General features: G+C 34.7%; 2 protein-coding genes across 3 annotated transcripts; one reads left to right on the top strand and one right to left on the bottom strand.

Moving 5' to 3' along the window:
- Positions 1-1034: 1034 nt before the first annotated feature.
- LOC120351468 lies at positions 1035-8091 on the bottom strand. Of its 2 annotated transcripts, none has more exons than XM_039428988.1 (3): positions 7883-8091; positions 4499-4823; positions 1035-1290 (listed from the first exon to the last, which is right to left on the bottom strand). In XM_039428988.1, exons 2-3 carry the CDS (start codon positions 4731-4733, stop codon positions 1217-1219), a joined length of 309 nt encoding a protein of 102 aa, XP_039284922.1. In that variant the 5' UTR covers positions 4734-4823; positions 7883-8091; the 3' UTR covers positions 1035-1216. The 2 variants fall into 2 exon arrangements, with proteins under 2 accessions (XP_039284922.1, XP_039284923.1); XM_039428989.1 differs by lacking the exon at positions 7883-8091 and adding an exon at positions 6774-6796.
- A 105-nt stretch (positions 8092-8196) lies between these two features.
- LOC111048776 (pyrimidodiazepine synthase) lies at positions 8197-16651 on the top strand. The gene is given in 7 exon segments (XM_022334748.2): positions 8197-8411; positions 9908-10013; positions 11324-11418; positions 11421-11542; positions 13123-13246; positions 14286-14401; positions 15736-16651. Coding segments are annotated over 7 exon segments (717 nt in total). The 5' UTR covers positions 8197-8383; the 3' UTR covers positions 15862-16651.
- The last annotated feature ends 3016 nt before the right edge of the window (positions 16652-19667 follow it).

Genomic DNA, 19667 nt, shown 5'->3' with positions numbered 1-19667 from the left:
ACCATTTGTATAAACAGGTGTATTACACAGGGTGTTTTCCCCGATGTATTCAAAGTCTCCAAAGTTGTTCCCGTTCATAAGAAGGGCTCAAAAGAGGAACCTTCCAGTTATAGACCCATCCAAATAGTACCTGTCTTCTCCAAGGTTCTAGAGATTGTCATGTATATACAGGTGTATGAATAGCTTAGAAAACGCAGAAAATAGTTATTTGTGCAACTAGTGCGCAAAGTGACAGTTTGCTGCACCGAAATAAACTTTTACGCACGAGCCATAGGAGAGGGCGGAATGGTTTCTTGAGTGCAGCAGAGGAACTTTGCGCACGTGTTTCACATTAAATTTTTCCTACAGTTACCATCGAATATGAAAAGTGGTTAATTATGGGTAAAATGATGGCTGAAATCCATCAAATGTTTGTCTGTATAATTTTGTTATTAATAACAACTTTAATTTATTTTAAACCTGATAATCCAATTGAAAATCAATAATCGATAATTCATTCAAATTAAAAATTGAATTAATCCAATCAATTTGAAAATTTGAATAATTTTGAGTCAATCTTAATTTAATATTTTTCAACCAATCAATTTATGAATGAAAAAAATTTATTTGAAATAATGAATAATTAATAATATTCAAAATGTATAATTTAATGGGTTCTCATTTTTATTTATTTGAAAATCAGAAAAAAATACATAGAACAAGTCCGCATTCAAAATACACGCCAACAATGTCTACAGCTGATTGGGATGGCTGCAAGATAATACGCTAAGTATTAAGAGTACCTACGCAAAGTAATACTTTGCGCTCTAGAGCGGAAAAGTGGTTCTTTGCGGCCTGCAATCAGTGCAGAAAAGGTAACTTTCCAAGGTACCTGTAGGAAAATGCATATTTTAGGCGTAAGTTGATTTTTCTTGTTAAATCTCGATTGCAATAAAATATTATTTGCCCAACCGAAATCAAATCCTGGCTACGTGCCAGACTGATCAAAGCTAGTATAAAATAATTATCCAATGAAGTACATAATACCTTTTAATTTTTTTTCAAAACATATGAAAAATTGCGAAAGTAACAATAAATTGTTAATTTACATAAACATATTATTATTCATGACAGAACACATGTTTCGTAATGTACAAAATTATACAATGAGAGTGGTATATTATACTATGGTAATGGTGAAACGTTGTGTATGGTGTCAAACTATATGATTACATGTTCACTGTCTTTGCAGAATGAGAAACAACGCACACGATGAACTGTCTTTGCGGCCTTTGTGATATATTTTGGTGCCTGAAATGAAAAAAAAAACATTATTTTCAAAATCTGCAATTGATTGGAATGAAAGGAATACCACTTAATAACAAAAGTAATGAGTTATACAGAAATGTTATCACACAATAGTCCAGTCACTATATACATTGGTGCTTGCAATTAATATTGTAGTTCTGATTTTTTAATATACCGTATCATTTGGATACATGAGAGAAGTCCAAAGCCAATTACTTCATGCAAAATTTTCTTCTGCTAGATACAGAACGGCCCAAGAACCTCGTATTTTCGGTTCATTTTCCAGTTTTAAGCTATTTCTGCCAAATCCAGTAATCAGACAGAAAAATTGGCCCTCGCCATTTTACAGATAAAATGAGATCATTCGGAACTCTCTATCTCCAATGAGTACTGAGTTATGATTTTTCAAAAATGTATAAGATTCAAAGAAAAAATCAATTCTGATGAATTTTAGTTTTTGATCAACAATATCTTCCGATTGTTACCATTTACATGTATAATTCAAAATCCATCTAGGAGCATTTTTGTGCTTTACAATCTAAGATCAGGTAGAGCGCTTCATCTCATATAGATTTCCAGGTACACCTGACAACAATACTCCTTGTATTGCGAAAAACACCTAATTTTCAGCTTAATCCATCATCACCAACTACATTGTCCTGCACAATGACAGAAGTTCATGAGATTATGTTCTATGAGAATCATCCGTTAGATGCACTTCATTTCATCATTTCCTGGTGGAGAGGCGCGCATAAGGACACCTCAAGGATCAAAATTTCAAACTCTTATAACTTTTGACACAATGCTCAGATTTCATATTACTACACTTCATTCTTCTCGACTCGTCAAGGCGGTCCAAAATCATGCATCATAAGTCAAATTCGGTTGAGAAATGAAAAAAATTCTGTTGAGTGTACCTAGCCCATATTCCAATACACAAAAAAGGCCAATTTCTATCTTTTATTGCAAAAAAGAGCAGATAGAACAATTTGAAATGAACCACCTCTCACTCATTGCAAGCTTTTATTCATAAGACTGGGAATTATGAATTTACCATGTATTTTCATATACACATGCTTGTTGTTTCTGAAGTCTAATTTAAATGTATTTTATAGTCATAATAATGTCCACTCTCATTACACACTGAATTGATTAAATATCTTAAATGAATTTTACTATTATAGATCTAGTCATACTAGTTTTAAGGCCTGAGCAAGCATATTTTATAACCACCTACCGTTAGGGAATTACCTGAGAAGGAATACAAGAGAAAAATTAAAAAGTTCCTATTGGAGAAATGTTTTTATAGCATTGAACAATATTTTAGCATTAGGTTGAACAGCATAGAATGATGTGTTAATTTTTTATGTTAAGTGTTAAGTTGAAATTTTTATGTAAATTTACAGTGCCTGTACAATATTTTATATAATGTGTATTGGGAATAAATAGGCCTAAAATTTGAATTTGAGCGCGACCAGCGCGCGACGCGATTTTTGTAACTCATGCAAAGGATAGGAGACGCGCAGCGTCACGTCGTGTTGCCAATTTGCGCTGATCTACTCCTTTACAAGAGTTACAAAAACTCGCGTCGCGCCACAAGCGCTAGTCGCGGCTCAATATGCGGCTAGGCTTACAGACTGGACAGGTACACCTGTCCGGTCTACCGGGTAGTGAGTGACCGGCTTTAGATATTAGCGAGCGTCCATTGATTTTGATACTTTTAAAACCAATGTTACCAAAATCACCTGTTCAAGTAAACATGTGGATGTTTAACATGATGACTACCAAAGGGTTTTAGATGTAATAATTAGAACAGCTAATTTGTTAAATACACAAATGTGACATAAAAAACAAAATAAAAACTTCCTCCATGAGAATAGCATGTACACATTGAAGGACAGCAGGGCTTATCCTTTAAGCCGTGTCCACGCTGAACAAATGTTTTACAAACATGTTTGTTGAAAAATTTTGGGAAAATTTTATCATGTTATTTGACAAACAATGTTTGTTGGTGGCCAGTGTGGACGCGTCACCAAACAAAATATTTGTGAGTGAGGAGAACAGGTTTCATGTTTTACATATGTCAACACTAAAAATGTTTGGAAAAACAGTAACTTTTTTGTTTGACAAACAATGATTGTCCAAACTTTTTAAAATGTTTGTCCCTGAGCTCCTCAACAAACATGTTTGCCGAACTGTTCAGTGTAGACACGGCTTAAGGATTTTCTCAACAAAAATAGGTCAATGACAGTCATCGGTTATATAAACCATCTTTGGGCAAAATGTCACATACCATTTAGGCGTAACGAACACCCAGACAAACGTGCAGACGCCATCTCATTTTCATAGTGGTATAGATTGTAATATTACATTTTTTCTCACATTGGAATCGAATCTTCAATTCGAGATCTATGAAACTGTATAGTAAATATCAGAGTCATCGATATACGGACAAACTTTTCGACTGAGAATTTTTTATCGTAGATGATTGTTGCATTGTTCCATGGTGTCACCGAGGCTGGGTTAACAGAATTAATAGATTAATGGTTTATTTAAATAGAGATGATATATAAAAATTTAAAATAACAGTTTCAAAATAAAGTTTTATTGAGAACAAATATAAAATGTGAATTCTAAACTTGTAATTTATAATTTTTTGGTGACGTGTCTGTAACGTTGAGGTGTCTAGAAGCTTTTGCTCTCTTCCTGACTTGTAGCTTTTCCTGTGGCTTCTTTCTCTCTAGAAAAATGGCTGGCTGTGTGTGTTGTAAATTTTTGCTCTCTGAATAATTTTCTATTTAAGTGAATTTATTAATGTTTTAAATTGAGTTTTAAACAGTTTATAGTGTTCTATTTTGTCCGTATATTGCTATTTGTGTATACAAGCCAATAGCCACTGTTTTTCAACTACAAATTGGATAAGTACTTTAGCTCATAGTAACTCTAGATGCTTAGGCTTATAAGATATAGTTCTTTGTGTATTTGTATAATATTTTGCCAAAATTCATCTGAAGATTATAAGTTCATTTGCTCTGAAAATTGGATTTCTCATTCATAGGCGATAGATCCATTCATAATTTATCAAGAATCTATTACGTTGGAGCCAATAAATTTCCTTAGGTTAATAGGTGGAATGCTATCCAGCCGATTTAGGAAAAATTGGTAGCACGGCAAGATTAAATTATTGAAATTGAAAGCTTGAAACTAATACCTTTTACACAATATTGTCGATACATGACTTTCGTCGAGGTTGCTTTGCCATTCCAGAAGTCTATTCTTTCTTCATCACTTCCGGCAATTTTGAAACTGTTCTCACTCCTTGGCAGAATGATGCACATGTTAATTAGAGCACTATTGGGCTTGTGGTGGATTTTCTTCACCAGCTTGATCATCCGCTCTGCAATGGATACTGGCCTCTCTCTCTCTCTCACGGGCAAGTTGTTCATCCCCAGGTAGAGAACCTCATGATCAAACTAATCATCATAAGGCGATTGGACTTCTTGAATCTTTCTACCTGATTTGAAGTTGACTGTGACCTGAAAAGATAATTTACATTGAATTTATCAAAGTAAAATAGCTCATACAGAATGCAAGTCTGAAGCACTTGCTGGTATCATCAAGACATGTAAAAAGCCTTAAAGGAGGCTGAAGCTAGGATGATAGACGGTTCATAAGATATAGTCGGTTTGCTGCTCTGAATAGTTGTAGGATTAGGGTATGAATAGGGTAGGATTGACCTGACTTTCAACAGATGAATCTCGTTTTACAGTATATGGTGAGTAACCCACTTTTTATTTGTAGAGGTGAATAGTGAAGTTTTTTGTTTTCATGAATTGTTTCAATCTGATACCAAAAATTGAAATTAATAAACACAATATAAAAACATGGAGTAGGCTACACTTTTTAATTAAAACATTTCAACAACTAGTTTCGGCCTACATTGGTCATTTTCAAGTTTAAATGCAATAATAATAAACAAGTTGATATTATATAATATATGTTCATATGCTTATTTTCGTATGATTTATGACTTATTTTTTGGTTGAAATGATTTAATTTTAATTTGTTTAAAAAACACTATTTTTGGACTCAGGGGACTTTGAAAAGTATAGAAATGTGGAAATTGAGGTACCTTAATTTTTTTGAAAGCAATACTTTCCTTACCTATGGTAATAGGGCAAGGAAATTAAAAAAAAACTATATAATGGAACACGTTTGGTGGAAATTCGCATCACCTACCGTCCCATGTGACATTCAGTAATTCAGTAGTCTCAATCCATGACCAGCACTTGCTGGATAGATTGCGTCATAAAAAATAAAACTTAAAACTTGATAACTAAACTGAGATCAAGATGGGAGGTCAGTCATAAATCTCAGAAAACATTGGATTGACTCTTCATCCAGGAAGTAGAGAGCCAGACTCACAAGCTTCTCACGAAGTGCCTTTTTGAAGATTTTTTCTCCTGTTCACGGAAATACACCGGCATCCTGTTGTAAATCTCAAATGCACGGACAGGGAAGCTATTATGAGATCGAGTCAGTCTGGCCTGAGACAAATTGATGTCATTCCTCCTCCTTGTGTTGTGACTATGTGCATGTCCTCTCTGCTGAAAGGTATGATGTCCTCAACAGTACATCTGTTGATCTTCTCAACAGTAACAGGGAACTAAAGAGATACTGGCTATGGACCGTCTTAATCCTCAGCCTCCTAAAGATTGGCGCACAATGCTCCAGCCGATGAGGTGATGATCCGGAGAACCTTCTTTTGCAGAAGCAAGATCCTTCTACAGCCTACTGCATGACCCCATGCACTATGCCATAATTGATATAGCTGTGGAAGAGGCTATGGTATGTCGTAACCAGGTACTCCAAAGAAACATTTTCTTATCTATCAATTAAAAGAATGATACATAGCTGTTAGTAGTTGTACAATGAAAGTTTTTCTGAGTCTATAGCTGATAAATGTCTTCTTAGTTGTTAGGTGTGGTTTATAATATTGACTCCACGAAATGGAAGTCGTGGAACTAATCGAAATTAATGGCCTATTGGCCCGTGTGTACCCAGGCTAACAAACAATTAGTAGGGAACATCTACAGAACCCAACCAATGAAGAACGGTCCTGTCTCAAAAATTTGTTTTGGAAACACCAACAATATGAATGTTCCGGGCGGCCTCCAATAGGAGATCAAGGCAGTATTGTAATGTTAGAATGCAAAACTTTAAAAAAAGTAAATTCGTGTGGCTTTTGTCGGTGGGGAGTCTCTTGCGGGAAGGTCTCACCGCCTGAATATATTTAAGCCATCAATGGGCCTTACGACTGTCATACTTCAGCCGGGACCCACAGTTTAACGTGCCCATCTGATAACACGATAATGCGAAACTCTATTATTATTGGTATTGAAAACAATTTGTAATTTTATACAGCATCGACAAGATTTTTATACATCAACATGATTTGATAGGTTGATAATTACAAGAAAGCTCACCAGATACTTGATACTGTTATCACGAGTTAGCAAGATAAACCCAAGGGCAAGTTTCAACCATAGCTCAATCAGCCTGTTATTCTCTGAAAAAAGAAAAAAATAACTGTTTCTAGACCTGCTAAGAGTTTATATGACAATACAGTATGCTACCTGTATCATGCGTATTTCAATGATTCTTTTAAAAATCCGTTTTTAAAACCTATTTTTTGGATTTGGTTTTGAGGTGTCGTTCAATCCTGAGTGAGGCAGGAGTCAGGTGTTATAACGTGAAGCTTTATATGCAACCTAAAGCATGCTATATAATGCAAAACCTATAACGAGAAAAAAAGAAAAGCTTGATTATTTATTGATTGATACACTAAGTACCTACATTATCAAAATGATGGAAGAAAAAATAAGTCAACCTTGTGCTATTCCTCTCCCAGATTGGGTAAGGTTAGACACATAGTCCAAAATAGGTCAAGTCTTGTAGTTGTTCACTACAAGATAATTGGTAACTTAGATGATAGGTAGCCTAATGTGTATTATTCAATATTCTGACCAACTTTATACTCCTCCATCAACTCCTAAAATGCAATAGGCTACTTGTCCTATTTCAATAAACTCTATTGAAAAAATAGAAGATGCACATAGATTACATTTTGATCGTGTTCAATGGCTATTAAATATGTTCGTATTAATTTTGTTTTCCTTTAGATTGACTAATAACTACCGTATTCCTAACTCTACCGTTCTTTCTTTGGGCTGAAAATACAGCAGATTCTAATAATCCTAATTATTGTTTTTACATGTTTTATCAATAACATTTTTCAGTGGGTAGGTAGTCTATTCAATATTTAAGATTACAGTATCTAAGTTTCCTAATCAGGTCCCGATTTGTTGTAGCCTACCTGAGTATGGACAGGCAAAAATTATAAGTGACAAGCATTTACGTTATTACTTATCCAGTGTAAGTTAATCGCCACGGTCCATAGATCGGGGAATCATATGGTTTTATTAAAACTAAAAGTGACTGTTCTGTATAATTAGCAATACTTGTTTTGAAGGTACATTTTAAATGTTAAAATCTAAAAATTATTTCAAATAGGGCCTAGGCAATATTATCTTACCTGGTACAGTGATGAATAGCCTAATCATATTATTAACCGGTTCAACTTTCTGTTTTAAACGAATTCATCAATGTTATGTCTTTGTGTTTGATTAGCCTTCTGCTAAAGAAGGTCTTATTTATAAGAATAAACCTACCAAGTAATGAATAATTTTGTATCTACTGAACTTTGTTACATCTTAAACATGTTGACTGTTCAGTTTGTTGATAAAATATAACCTAATATCCTTACAATTCCGCTAAACATAACCTAAAAAATGATTAGTAGAAGTTTTAAACCGTTATGTTGGTAGTGAGGTCACGTGGTGTTGCCTTTGGTCTATTTGCGTTTTCTCTGTCGTTAAGATCGTTCACATAAGGACACTATAAGGATAGGTATTAGGTAACAACAGGTTAATTTTTATTCCATATCAGATCGTAACTGAAATCGGTTCTTAATTGTATTTTTTATCACTAGGCTATTTTTGAAATATATTCTATTGAAAGTTTAGCAAGTACCGATATGGCTGCGATTGAGCATCTAACTGTTGGTGAGTTATTTTGCTACATAAATAAGATATTACTTACATAATTTAATACACTTGTGGCATTACTTAGGCCTACTACTAAACTTAAATCATTTCATTTAACTTTGGAATTTAGTGATTTCCAATCTTTGATCTTTTTAAAATAATAAAATAAAAACACACATTTTAAGAATAGGTAGGTAATGTTGCTTGAATTCAATTGCTGTAATTCTATCAATATGCAGGGTGATGACACATAAAGCCGGACACGAACATACGTACATAATGAACACTCCAACCGAGTCCTATTAGTAAAGAATTAGAATAGGTGAGACCATGTCACACCAGACTCATTTGGGCATCGTGCGTTTTTTGTTCATGTGTCTTGTTTCCGGCATCCTGGTGTGACTTCACCCTAATGCCGCATCCACACAATTTGGGTAATAGTATTTGTACTATTTATACTTCAATAGTATTTTATACTACTATTTCTAGGCATTGGGCATGCCTGCAAATGTCAAGCGCCAGAGTATGGATGGGTGGTTTGCTAGCGCTTGCCTTCATTGGCCTTCGCTTACCTACCATCGCTTTAATTTTCGTCGAGCGAATGCCAGTCGAGCATCTTCAAATGGTCGCATTGCAGTGTGGATGGCAATACCAACGTGGCAAATCTTACCAGCTTGGCTAGCTACTTGGTGATAGTGTGGACTTGTGGACTATACGCTCGTATTACAAGTTGGTCCGAGCGAGACGCGATGCATTAGGCTAGTTCTTATTGCGCTCAGGTTTGCCAGCCCAGCCACTAGAATTTGACGGCCGGCTGGTGTCTCACTCGGGTCGCTAGCCCGGCCACCATTCCTGGTGTCTCACTGGCGACCCAGACTGGTGCTCTAATCCTAATGTAATACGAGTCTTATTGCTGTGACCATCAGTCTCGCCAATTGTGGGACTCTAGAGAGAAAACATTGGCTGCCGTGTATAAATGACGCTAGGACACCAGTTAGAAACACCAGGATTGGTGACCGGGCTGGTGATCCAAGTACTACTAGCCGTCTGCCAAAATCTGGTATAGGATATCTCAAATTCATTTATTCGCGATAAAATAATACAGATTGATAAAATAAATACTCTAACTTACAAAGTGGCTCTACCGACAAAGAAAAATTGTGCGCCGGCAGTGAGTTCGAACAACTAGGTAAAGCAAACATGCTAATAGAAAGAAAATAGAGCTTATTCAAACTACTAAAATAAATAAAATTATGGAAACCAGGTCACATTTCAATCCTTACAAACGATTCGTAACAAAATTACAAGCAAATGACGAACTCAGAATATTACTATCTCAGTGTATTATATCTTTCAAAAATGTACTGATCGATGATTTACAATAAATTATTGTGATTAGCTTATAGCCCACGAAGGCGGAGATGACAATTTCGCTGTTGTAATATAATTCTTCTGTAATTTTTAAACCCTTGATCTAGATTCCAGTATTATTTTCAAAAATTTATGTTTTTTAGGCTCCACTGACCCTCCCTTGGTCGAGGGAAAACTTCGCCTGTATAGTATGCGTTTCTGCCCTTATGCCGCCAGGGTGCATTTAGTTCTAAATGCCAAGAAAATTCCGTAAGTATGACTGTAGTGAGATTCACTTCAAACTGTACAGGCATTCCTTATAACATATTTTGACAAGTTATTCTAGTGCAAAAACGTTTATATCTATTTACAAGAGTATGAGGAATGATGCATTGCAATAGAAGGCTGAAGGCAGGAAAAGGGAGTCCTTGTTGAACTCTGTACAAATTATGTCTTATTCTTTACTCCCAAGGAAGAAAACTGTGACAACTTTCAGAATAATAACGGGTCATGATTATCTGAAAGCCATCTGCAAAGAATTGAAGTGGTGAATAGTCCGAAGTGTCCATTATAAGTGGACTAGACACTGCACTGACCGATCATCACAAATCGCTGCAAGAAGTGTGAAATAAAGTAAAATGTGAAACGCATTTTTATGGAGCTGCAAAATCTTTCATGTCCATATAGCCGCAGTAAGAGTCAAGTAAAAATCCTTGAAGCTTCCTCAATAATTGATGCTAACAGTTTGAAGTAGACTACACTACTGTATAATTATTCATACTTCTCTCCTTAGTCATGACCAGGGCTCTGGATTTACTGTATTTGGGAGTTGGCCTGACTTGGTCCTTGTAGTATTGACTTATAAGTTATGTCAGAAATAACACTCATTCACGTTTGTTCACTTGGTCAACAATTTAAAACAATAATTAAAAGTAGATCCTTTTTCAATTTTATTCAAGATGGCACTGCCATTACACTTGCATTACACTTGACATTACACTGCATTACACTTGTCAAAAGCACCACAGGCTCAGATGGTGGTTTTGTTGGCCTCAAAATAATCCTCCACAGTGTAGAATGGTGACTCCATTGAATTAAGATATTATTGTGGAAGGTACATAAAAAAGTAAACTCAGTTGATTGCAAAAACTTATCGTAATTAGCTAACCTCTGGGATTGGGATAGCTAGCCTTTTTCATGTAAGACCCAAATGTACCTTATAGATTCAAATAGTTCTTTATTGATGTAAGGTCTACGTTACATATAGAAAGACAACTAAAATTGAGGCTTTAAGTTGCACCAATTTGAGTGAGATTATCTTCATACTACTGTAAGCATTGATGATCTCTCATCATAAAGTATGAGTGTGCTAGTGTTCCAATTATACCAGTTCTCTTGGTCCACAATTTTTCCGAATAACTTTATAAATCTTTATTTGTTCCAAAAAACATAATTACAATAACTAAACTAAAACTCAATATTACAATAAATACTAAAACTCTTAACTTGATCAATTATTCGTTTTTTGTCAAACCGAATTATTATTTCCAATTTGTCTTATCATCGATTTCGTCTTGCAGATACGACCCTGTCTTCATTAATCTGATGCAGAAGCCAGAATGGTACACCAGCAAAATTCCGACCGGTAAAGTTCCAGCTTTGGTGGTGGATGGACAGACCTGTACGAGAGTCTCATAATTGCCAACTATTTGGATGAAAAGTATCCTCAGAATAAGCTGCAGAGTGAGGATCCTCTAAAGAAGGCTAAGGATGCCATACTGATTGAGAGTTTCGGCAAGGTAAATCATACTACTGAGAATTATTTATTACAAATAGTGTACATGATCATTGATTTTAATAGAGTATAATATTGATTTTTCAACCTGTATTTAAAGTACTTGAAGTAATTTTTGTTTCCCAGCTCGGTATATTTTTTAGGAAGTAGTCTAGTTGATTATTGTTTTTTCAAGTAGAGGCAAGTTTTTCAACCAGTAAATCTTGTAACTTATAGGCTAACGAGTATATCAACGCCTTAAGTTATCTAAAGTTATAATTTATTCAAGTCTTATTTTATCATTCTTGAAAGTTTTTCATTGCTATTCTCACCGGCTTATTAGTTAAGAAGTAGTCATTTGATTTTTTCAACTTGTTTATAACTTTTATAACAAGTTGAATTTCCAAACTAGTTTTGATCAGTTGTCCTTCTGAATTTCATCCAACCAATTTCAGGTCAGTAGTCCATTCATTTTTTAACCAGTTGTAAGCACTCTTTGAAAGTATTTGGTAGATTCGTTTCTTATCTTGTCTTTTCTAGTATATTGCTTGTTATCTTTATGAGGCGTAAAATGCCTTCAACCGTAGATTAAGTGTTAAAAACGTGAGTGAATTAGTTACAAGAAGAGCTTTAAAGTATTTAAAAAACGTTTTGCTAAGCAAACCACTTATTCACAATTTTTCCCACTGAGAGTGACTTTCAGGCATCAAATCTGTGATAGAAATCTATCTGATAAACAAAAGTAGAACATTACTGAATCTTTGCCGATACTTTATATTTATTGTAAATATGTCTTACTGATGCTAGAAGTCATGACACATACACAAATCTATGCTCATTTATAGACCAGATATGGGTTGAACATTTTTGATATAGTTGCGCTAGATAATGTAGGCTATCTAGCTTATCTTTGACCAAGTAATTAACTTGTCTTCATTGTAGGTAGATGTGACTTTCAAATCACAGGATTCTCTCATAAAAAATGAAGTAATCATATAAAATTGTTTCAACCTAGTAAACTGTGAAATTATCATAAATTAACATGCATTGATGTAATCTTGAAGAAAATTATTCTAATACCGTTTCTCATGGACTAAAACTTTCTACCCAAAAGCTTGTCAACACTAGTAGATCTCAGAAAATAACACCAATTACATTTTTTCAGATTAAAAATTGATTGTAGTACACGATAATAGATTCCGGTTTACACTATAAGGTAATTAGTACGGCAAAATTATACAAATTTCTTTCTATTAGAGTGATTATACCCTTTTCTATCCATTATTAAATTCCGAGAAACTAGTTTGTTCTAGATACCCTTAAAATCCTTGGTTCGTTGTATGTGTAGTTTTTCCAATTATTTGTACACCTATAATTGTGTCTTTTTGGACTCAAGATTTTTGTATGAAATTTAAATTCATCTTGAGTGGGTTTTTTTCTAGCTGTAGCCTACAGATTAGAAAGCCACCTAGCCTACATTTTTCAATGAATATTGTATTGATGCCACAAACTATCTAAAAACTATTATATTATCCAGGAAATTTTATCCATAAAACGTTTTTTTTCTAAAAAACTGCAACATTTCTAATAATTTATCTTTTTCAGGTAAATTCAGTTATGTACAAAATGTACTTCAACGATATTGATTCGGAAACTTTCAATCAATTTCTTGACACCCTGGATGAGTTTGAAAAAGAGTTATCCAGTAGAGGAACTCCTTTCTTTGGAGGTGAGAGTTGTACAAAAAACTAATCAAGATTTATAATGACCATTTTCATCATAATAAATGAGTTAATTAAGATTTATCAATGATACTTCGATTTACTTACATCTTAGTATTTCAATTGATATCTGATTTTGAAGATCTATTTTTCATCTCTTGCTATTATGATTGAACATCAAACTTCTTAAAAACACTGTTCTATTAACTTGATCATTGTGAGAAATTCTGTCAAATTGTCCAGATGAGATTTATGTGTAAACTTAATGTAAATCCTAAGCTGCGTACACATATACGCGCCTCCAACCCGCACCGAGCACGCTCCGCTCTTGTACCGCCCTCGTTCCTTCATCGTACCGCAGTCGCTCCGCCTCCGCTCTGCAGTCGCACCCATCATGAACGTTACGGAAGATGTTAGATCTTCTCGCGTTCCCCGGTCGAACCACTCTTGCTCGCCGGTCGATCATCAATCGCTCTGCTGGAGTGACGTTCGGTTGCGGAGCAGAGCGAAAGTCTGTACGCACCTTTAGACTTGATGAAAATTCCTGTTCTTATGACAGAGATTGGTCATGGTTCCTTTCTTTTATAGAGTTTATTCTAGAGTACCAGTAGCCTATACTAAATGTAAACATACTCAATGAAAAACTCTGGATTTGAAAAAAAATCCAGTTTGCATAACAGAGATTGATCAAAACGAAATAATTTCTTTTATAGAGGTTATCCTATAGAGAACTGAATATATCAACTGAAAAACCTCGATAAAATGAACCTCCTTTTACAACAAATTTAGTGAGCATACTATTTAATTTCTCCAAGTCATCGAATCGTTCAAGGTCATTCTAATCGTGTGAAGTCATATTCCTATTCTGATAATGATATAACTTTATAATGAGGAAACTGCCAATTCCTTGAGATTCGTTATATTTAGGTTATAATACAGGTCTACTGCATTGGTTAATGAATTAGGGTATATTATTGCTTTATATTTAATGTTTCATCTCTAGTAATTGAGTAATCTTTAGTATGTTTATCACCGTACACGTTACAGGTAATGCAGTAAAAATGGTCGACTACATGATCTGGCCATTTTTTGAGAGGATGTCTGTGTTTCCACTACCTGACAGGCCGCAATTCAAGATTCCTGAAGCTCGATTCCCCTGTTTGGTAAGTAGACTAGAGTTAACTCATAGATCTAAAGCTTTTAAATAGCATATAGTTCACTCATTCAGAAACCTGCTCTCTTAAAGTTAATCTGAATAAATAGATTGAGACTTGAGCCTCGTTCCGACAAAACATCAGCGTTGCCAAATTGTCACTTTCTCTGATTTTCAATTTACCACAGATCTGTGAGAAGAATTTTATAACAGATATTCATCAATAATGCTGTTAAAAATGTAGTTAATGCTGAAAAAACTAGGGTTGAAAAATTGGTAGGAAATTGAACTTATTTATAATATTGAAAAACGACAGGAGTTTGTTACTCTTTGGAAGATCATTTCTCTCAGAACCATGAGTAACAAGATCTATTTTATATCAAAAGAAAGGGGAGAATGTCTAATTCTCATTGACTCATTAGGAAGAATACATTTTTAATTAAAAATTTAATATTCTTAATACAATAAATTGATAATCGTAAATATATTTCTTTGATTCTCCTAATATCAAATGCAGTCGGAAGAACGTAGTTTGGTCTCTGTGTGGATGAATGGGTGAGAATTATAGTATTCCATGTATAATACCGGACTAAATTAGTTATAGTATAGTACTGTATATGTATGTATAATACATGATAATTTATTTATATATTACTATTGTTATCTTTTGTTAATTGCAAGTTAGTTGCTATAAGTAGTAGTCCTGGTTAGGACTACCCATCTTATTAATATTTAACCCATTATTATATTAGGAAAAATTGCTCATTAGTCTTTTTAGACAAGATTGCAATGGGTAAAAAAGTAGCCTCTAATTCCGGACTAAATAAGTTGAATATTGAAAATATCGGAACGATGAGATACATACAAAAGCTTTTTGAAAATTCCAAAGTTTGTTTGGTTTTAGGATGAGTTCACATGATAAAGAATTGATAAATCCAAGTCTGTCGGAACGGACGCATTTGCGAAAAAAACATCTAGTTCATCATAATTGATATAGATATATAGATGTAAATCTTATATAATAAACTTAGCTCTCATCAGTCGGTCAAATGCGGACGAACAAAGGAAGTCGGTTCCAATATAGGTATCAGACATTATCATTATAAACCTCAATCTCTGAATTTTCAACCTTTTTCTTGTGACTTGACCATCTATACATTCTACAGGAAAACTTATATTACTTTTGTGCAATGTAATTATAGTGAAATTCATTTGAAACAGTCAGCATTCCTTATAAATAACATCAATGCTCACAATTTGAACAATTCTGGCATTATGGAGTGAATCTAACTGTACGACCAGTTTTGTTTGAAATGCTTCAGATGTAATTTTTTATTTTTTCAGACCAAATGGATGAGTGCTATGGTTGAAGATGAGGCTGTGAAACAACACTATCTAAGGCCAGATCAGCACGCCCATCATTTGAACATGAGAAAGGCCGGAACTCCCGACTATGTTATCATTGCTTAGAGAATTTCCTAGCAGATACAATATTACGGTGTAAATAGAACACCTCATAAATGTTGATCATTCCATATCAATTCACAAAGGTGGGTGTATAGTGAAAATTAATTGAGAAAAAATTCCCTCTCAATTAATGTTTTAAAAATGTACCAAAAGCCACAGAAAATTCACTCCCAACATTGATTGGATGGGATGTGTTAGTACTATTCATAAGGAATATTCTGAAAGTTAGAAGTGAATGTTATCTTATTATATTATACAGTATTATGGTATAAATTAAACACCTTATTATGAATCTTGATTGGTCCAATATCAATACACCAATTTGAGTGTAGTGTGATTCACTCCGAACGGATTCGATCACCACACAGTCACGGTTATCACACAATGTGACGGTTATCACTTTGTGGTTACGCTTTCTGGTATGGTTTTAAAAAAAGTTGCTTTCAAGATTGTTTCTCCAAGTGAAAAACCTTACTGTGTTAAGTAATTGAGTAAGTACTTAATGTGTGGAGTAATAACAAGACACAAGGAAAATGAGCAAAGAATTTCATTTTTATCTGAATTTGTTAAATTTTATTTTCACTCAAGTGCTTAACAAATAATTATAATAGGACTAGAAATATTATCGTAGGTAAATGTTATCGTAGGTAATTTGCCATAGTTACTACTTATAAAAAACGTTCATTATTTTATATTTTATTTACATAGTATATGACACTATACTAAGTATTTTTCAACAAAATATATTATTTTATGAAATGTTAAAGAATAAAGACACCTTGTTTAAATTCCATGTTTCATTAATATATTCCTTGTTTTAGTACAACTTGTTAACTTGAGTAATTTAACTGAATGTTGAAAATAAAATTTAATATAGATTTATTTCCATTTTCAAACAATGTACAACATTATATTATATAATGGAAATGAATATTTACTCACTATAATCAAAATGAAAACTTGCTCGTTGGTAGGGGTCTATACTAGAATTGAATTTAACAATTAAATACTAAGCAAAACAGAAAGAGAGAGAAAAATTAAAACTATCTAGAAATGTCAAATTAGGTACGGTACCAATGAAAAAAATAAGAAAAAGTTACTGTAGTTGAAATATTGTTTGTCTTGACTAGTTGACGTTGTTGTAGACATTTATGGAAAAAACGACTTTGATAATTTCTTTTGAATTAGAAATTTATTGACAATTAAATAAAAATAGGTATCATTAGCCTAAGACTTGATTTTAATACCTTCAGCTTCATCCATTACCCACAATTGTGGGATCGATGACGTCAAAAAATCAAAACACATGAAAAAAAAACAGTAACAGTTCAGATGGCAGTGATCCAGTGCTCACGCTCTCAATAAAAATTCAAATTATCACCCATAAATTCGTTCACACTGTAGTATGCCTTTGCACACAGTAGCTTCCGGACGGTTCTCCTGAAGGCGGCCTCATCCAATTGCTTCACACTATTAGGCAGCTTCTTGTAGAATTTCAGGGCTGAAATCCTGTAACTGGCCTGTGATCGGTGGAGGCGTCTCCTGGGGATATCCAACAGCTCATGGTGCCTGGTGTTGTGGCGGTGGATGTCACTACGGGCAGCTAGAGTATGCTGTACTTGATACTTGATACTTGTTGTCGTTGTCGAAGACTGGGGATTCCAGATAGACAGTATCATAAACAAGGTTGGTTGGTAGCCATTTTGGCTAGTCGTTGGAGTAGCACTGATTCAAAAAAGGGGCTCGTCCTCAAGCTCAGCAAATGAGTAGAGTGGCCTGTCGTTCAGCTTCAGTTTCACTGTGCTAAGCAGTTTATCTCTTGGTAGATTTCTCACTTAGCTGGGCAGCCTGTTGAACATTCGAATGGCTGCTGCTGGGTAGCTGTTGTAGGTGCTGCTCAATCGTGTGTGGGATGCCTCAAGGTCAGCAGCTCGGCGTGTATTGTGGCTGTGGATTTCGCCTCTTCTCGTCCGTGTATCTTCTTGACATACACCATCACAGGAGGATGTAATGGCTGAAGACCGTCAGCACACCAAGGCGAGCAAAGATGGGCTTGCAGTGGGCAAGATGATCGCTGCCTGTTATAATTCTTATAGCCCTCTTTTGCAGTCTCAGCACATCAGCAGCCCCCGCTGAATTACCCCACAGAAGCAAGCCATAGGTAATGTGGCAATGGAAAAGCGCGTGATACATCATTATCAGGTACTTCTCAGTCACCAGGCCCCTCATCTTGAGCAGCAGAAAGCAAATGCGGGAGAGTCGACTGGTTACTTGCTGTATATGACTGTTCCAGCTGAGTTTGCTGTCCAAGACAAAACCCAGCAGCTTCACTGGATTCTGAGGGTCACGCGGGATTTTGAGTTGAACCTTATAGCACTGGAGATTAAAACAGCTCAGAAAATGTTGTTCCTTACTGCGTGCTATATATAGGCTTGTATTCTTGTATTACATTAGGACACCAGGATTGAGACCGACACTCTTGTTATCCAATGAGCACTTTATACTGCACTCATTATACTACTACGAAACTAACCGAGACAATAAAAATTTTGCTGTCTCACTCTGGACACCAAAATCTGTTAAGTTAATTTAAACCATAACAGCGACTCACTCGGACACCTTGAGTGAGGTAGCGTCGGCGTCGGCTATAATATGGTTATATTATTGAGCTCATCACACTTGGGACAACAGGTTCTTGTGTCCGGCTGGTGTCACTCAGGACACCACTGAAGTCACAGCTTGCTTTACACACATGATGTGTTTCTCATTGATGCCCTAATAATATGTAGTACGGCCCTGTAAGTGTCATATATTAAACTTAGTAAGGCCCCAACTACGCGCTCGTTTACAGGATGCAATGTATCATGGGGAAAACTATACGAGCCTATTAGACGCGCCCTAAAGAGGTAATGCATTCTCAAGTCGAGCGGAATAAATTCTGGGCGTCTAAAGTTATTACGCTCGTCTCTAAAGTGTGAAGAGACCTTAATTATATAGGTACCCTAGATTGTAGCTCGGCTGGTCGCTGATGGTGCCTCAGTGAAATGTTTCAGTTTTTATGTGGGGTGTTGTAATAGCTGCCAAAGAATAATGGCGAAATTTAATAATCGTTCGATCTTCTCAATGATCAATATAAAAAGTATCGATGTATTCATTTATCATTACATCATGATCAATATCGATCCACTCATCATAGTATCGATGCTGACGATTATCAAACTCAAATATCGACTCTCGATATTCTTATAGTATATTTCGAGCTTCGACTTTAGAATAAATTTATATTTCAATTCCATAAAATAAAGTAAAATTCCTTTATTTTATAAAATAAAGAAGAATTGTTGATAAAATGATTTATTCTTGAATATGAAATTATTGTAATTGTTTTATCTAAGAACTAAAATATATACATCCATTCTTATTTTTTAAGGTTTGAAATCGATCAGCACATCTGGCGATTGAACAGCTGTTTTTGACATTTTTTTCTCTAAACAAGTGTTTTTTGTCGGAGTAGCAGAAGGTTGCAGAACAAAAGCTAAATTTTATTGTGTTTTACTTCAAAAAACTTTCTAGGACTCTATTATCAATTTCTTGTGAGTATATTTATTTTATCAACTACCTATGTATTGTTTTTACTTTTTTAAATTCCATTCCAAATGGTTTAAATTAATCCATACGTTTTATCAGAACTCTAACCCCAAAACTGAACGTACGGTACCCTTTTCATTGTTCTCATAAATTTAGTAATTAAATCGTCATTATGAAGATTAATAAAATACATTACCAAACTATTACTAGATCTATTTTGT

This window comes from Nilaparvata lugens, chromosome 5 (assembly GCF_014356525.2).
Source record: "Nilaparvata lugens isolate BPH chromosome 5, ASM1435652v1, whole genome shotgun sequence".
NCBI lineage: Eukaryota > Metazoa > Arthropoda > Insecta > Hemiptera > Delphacidae > Nilaparvata > Nilaparvata lugens.
Note: the sequence above shows the minus strand (reverse complement) of the source record. Positions and strands in the feature narration are given on the sequence as shown.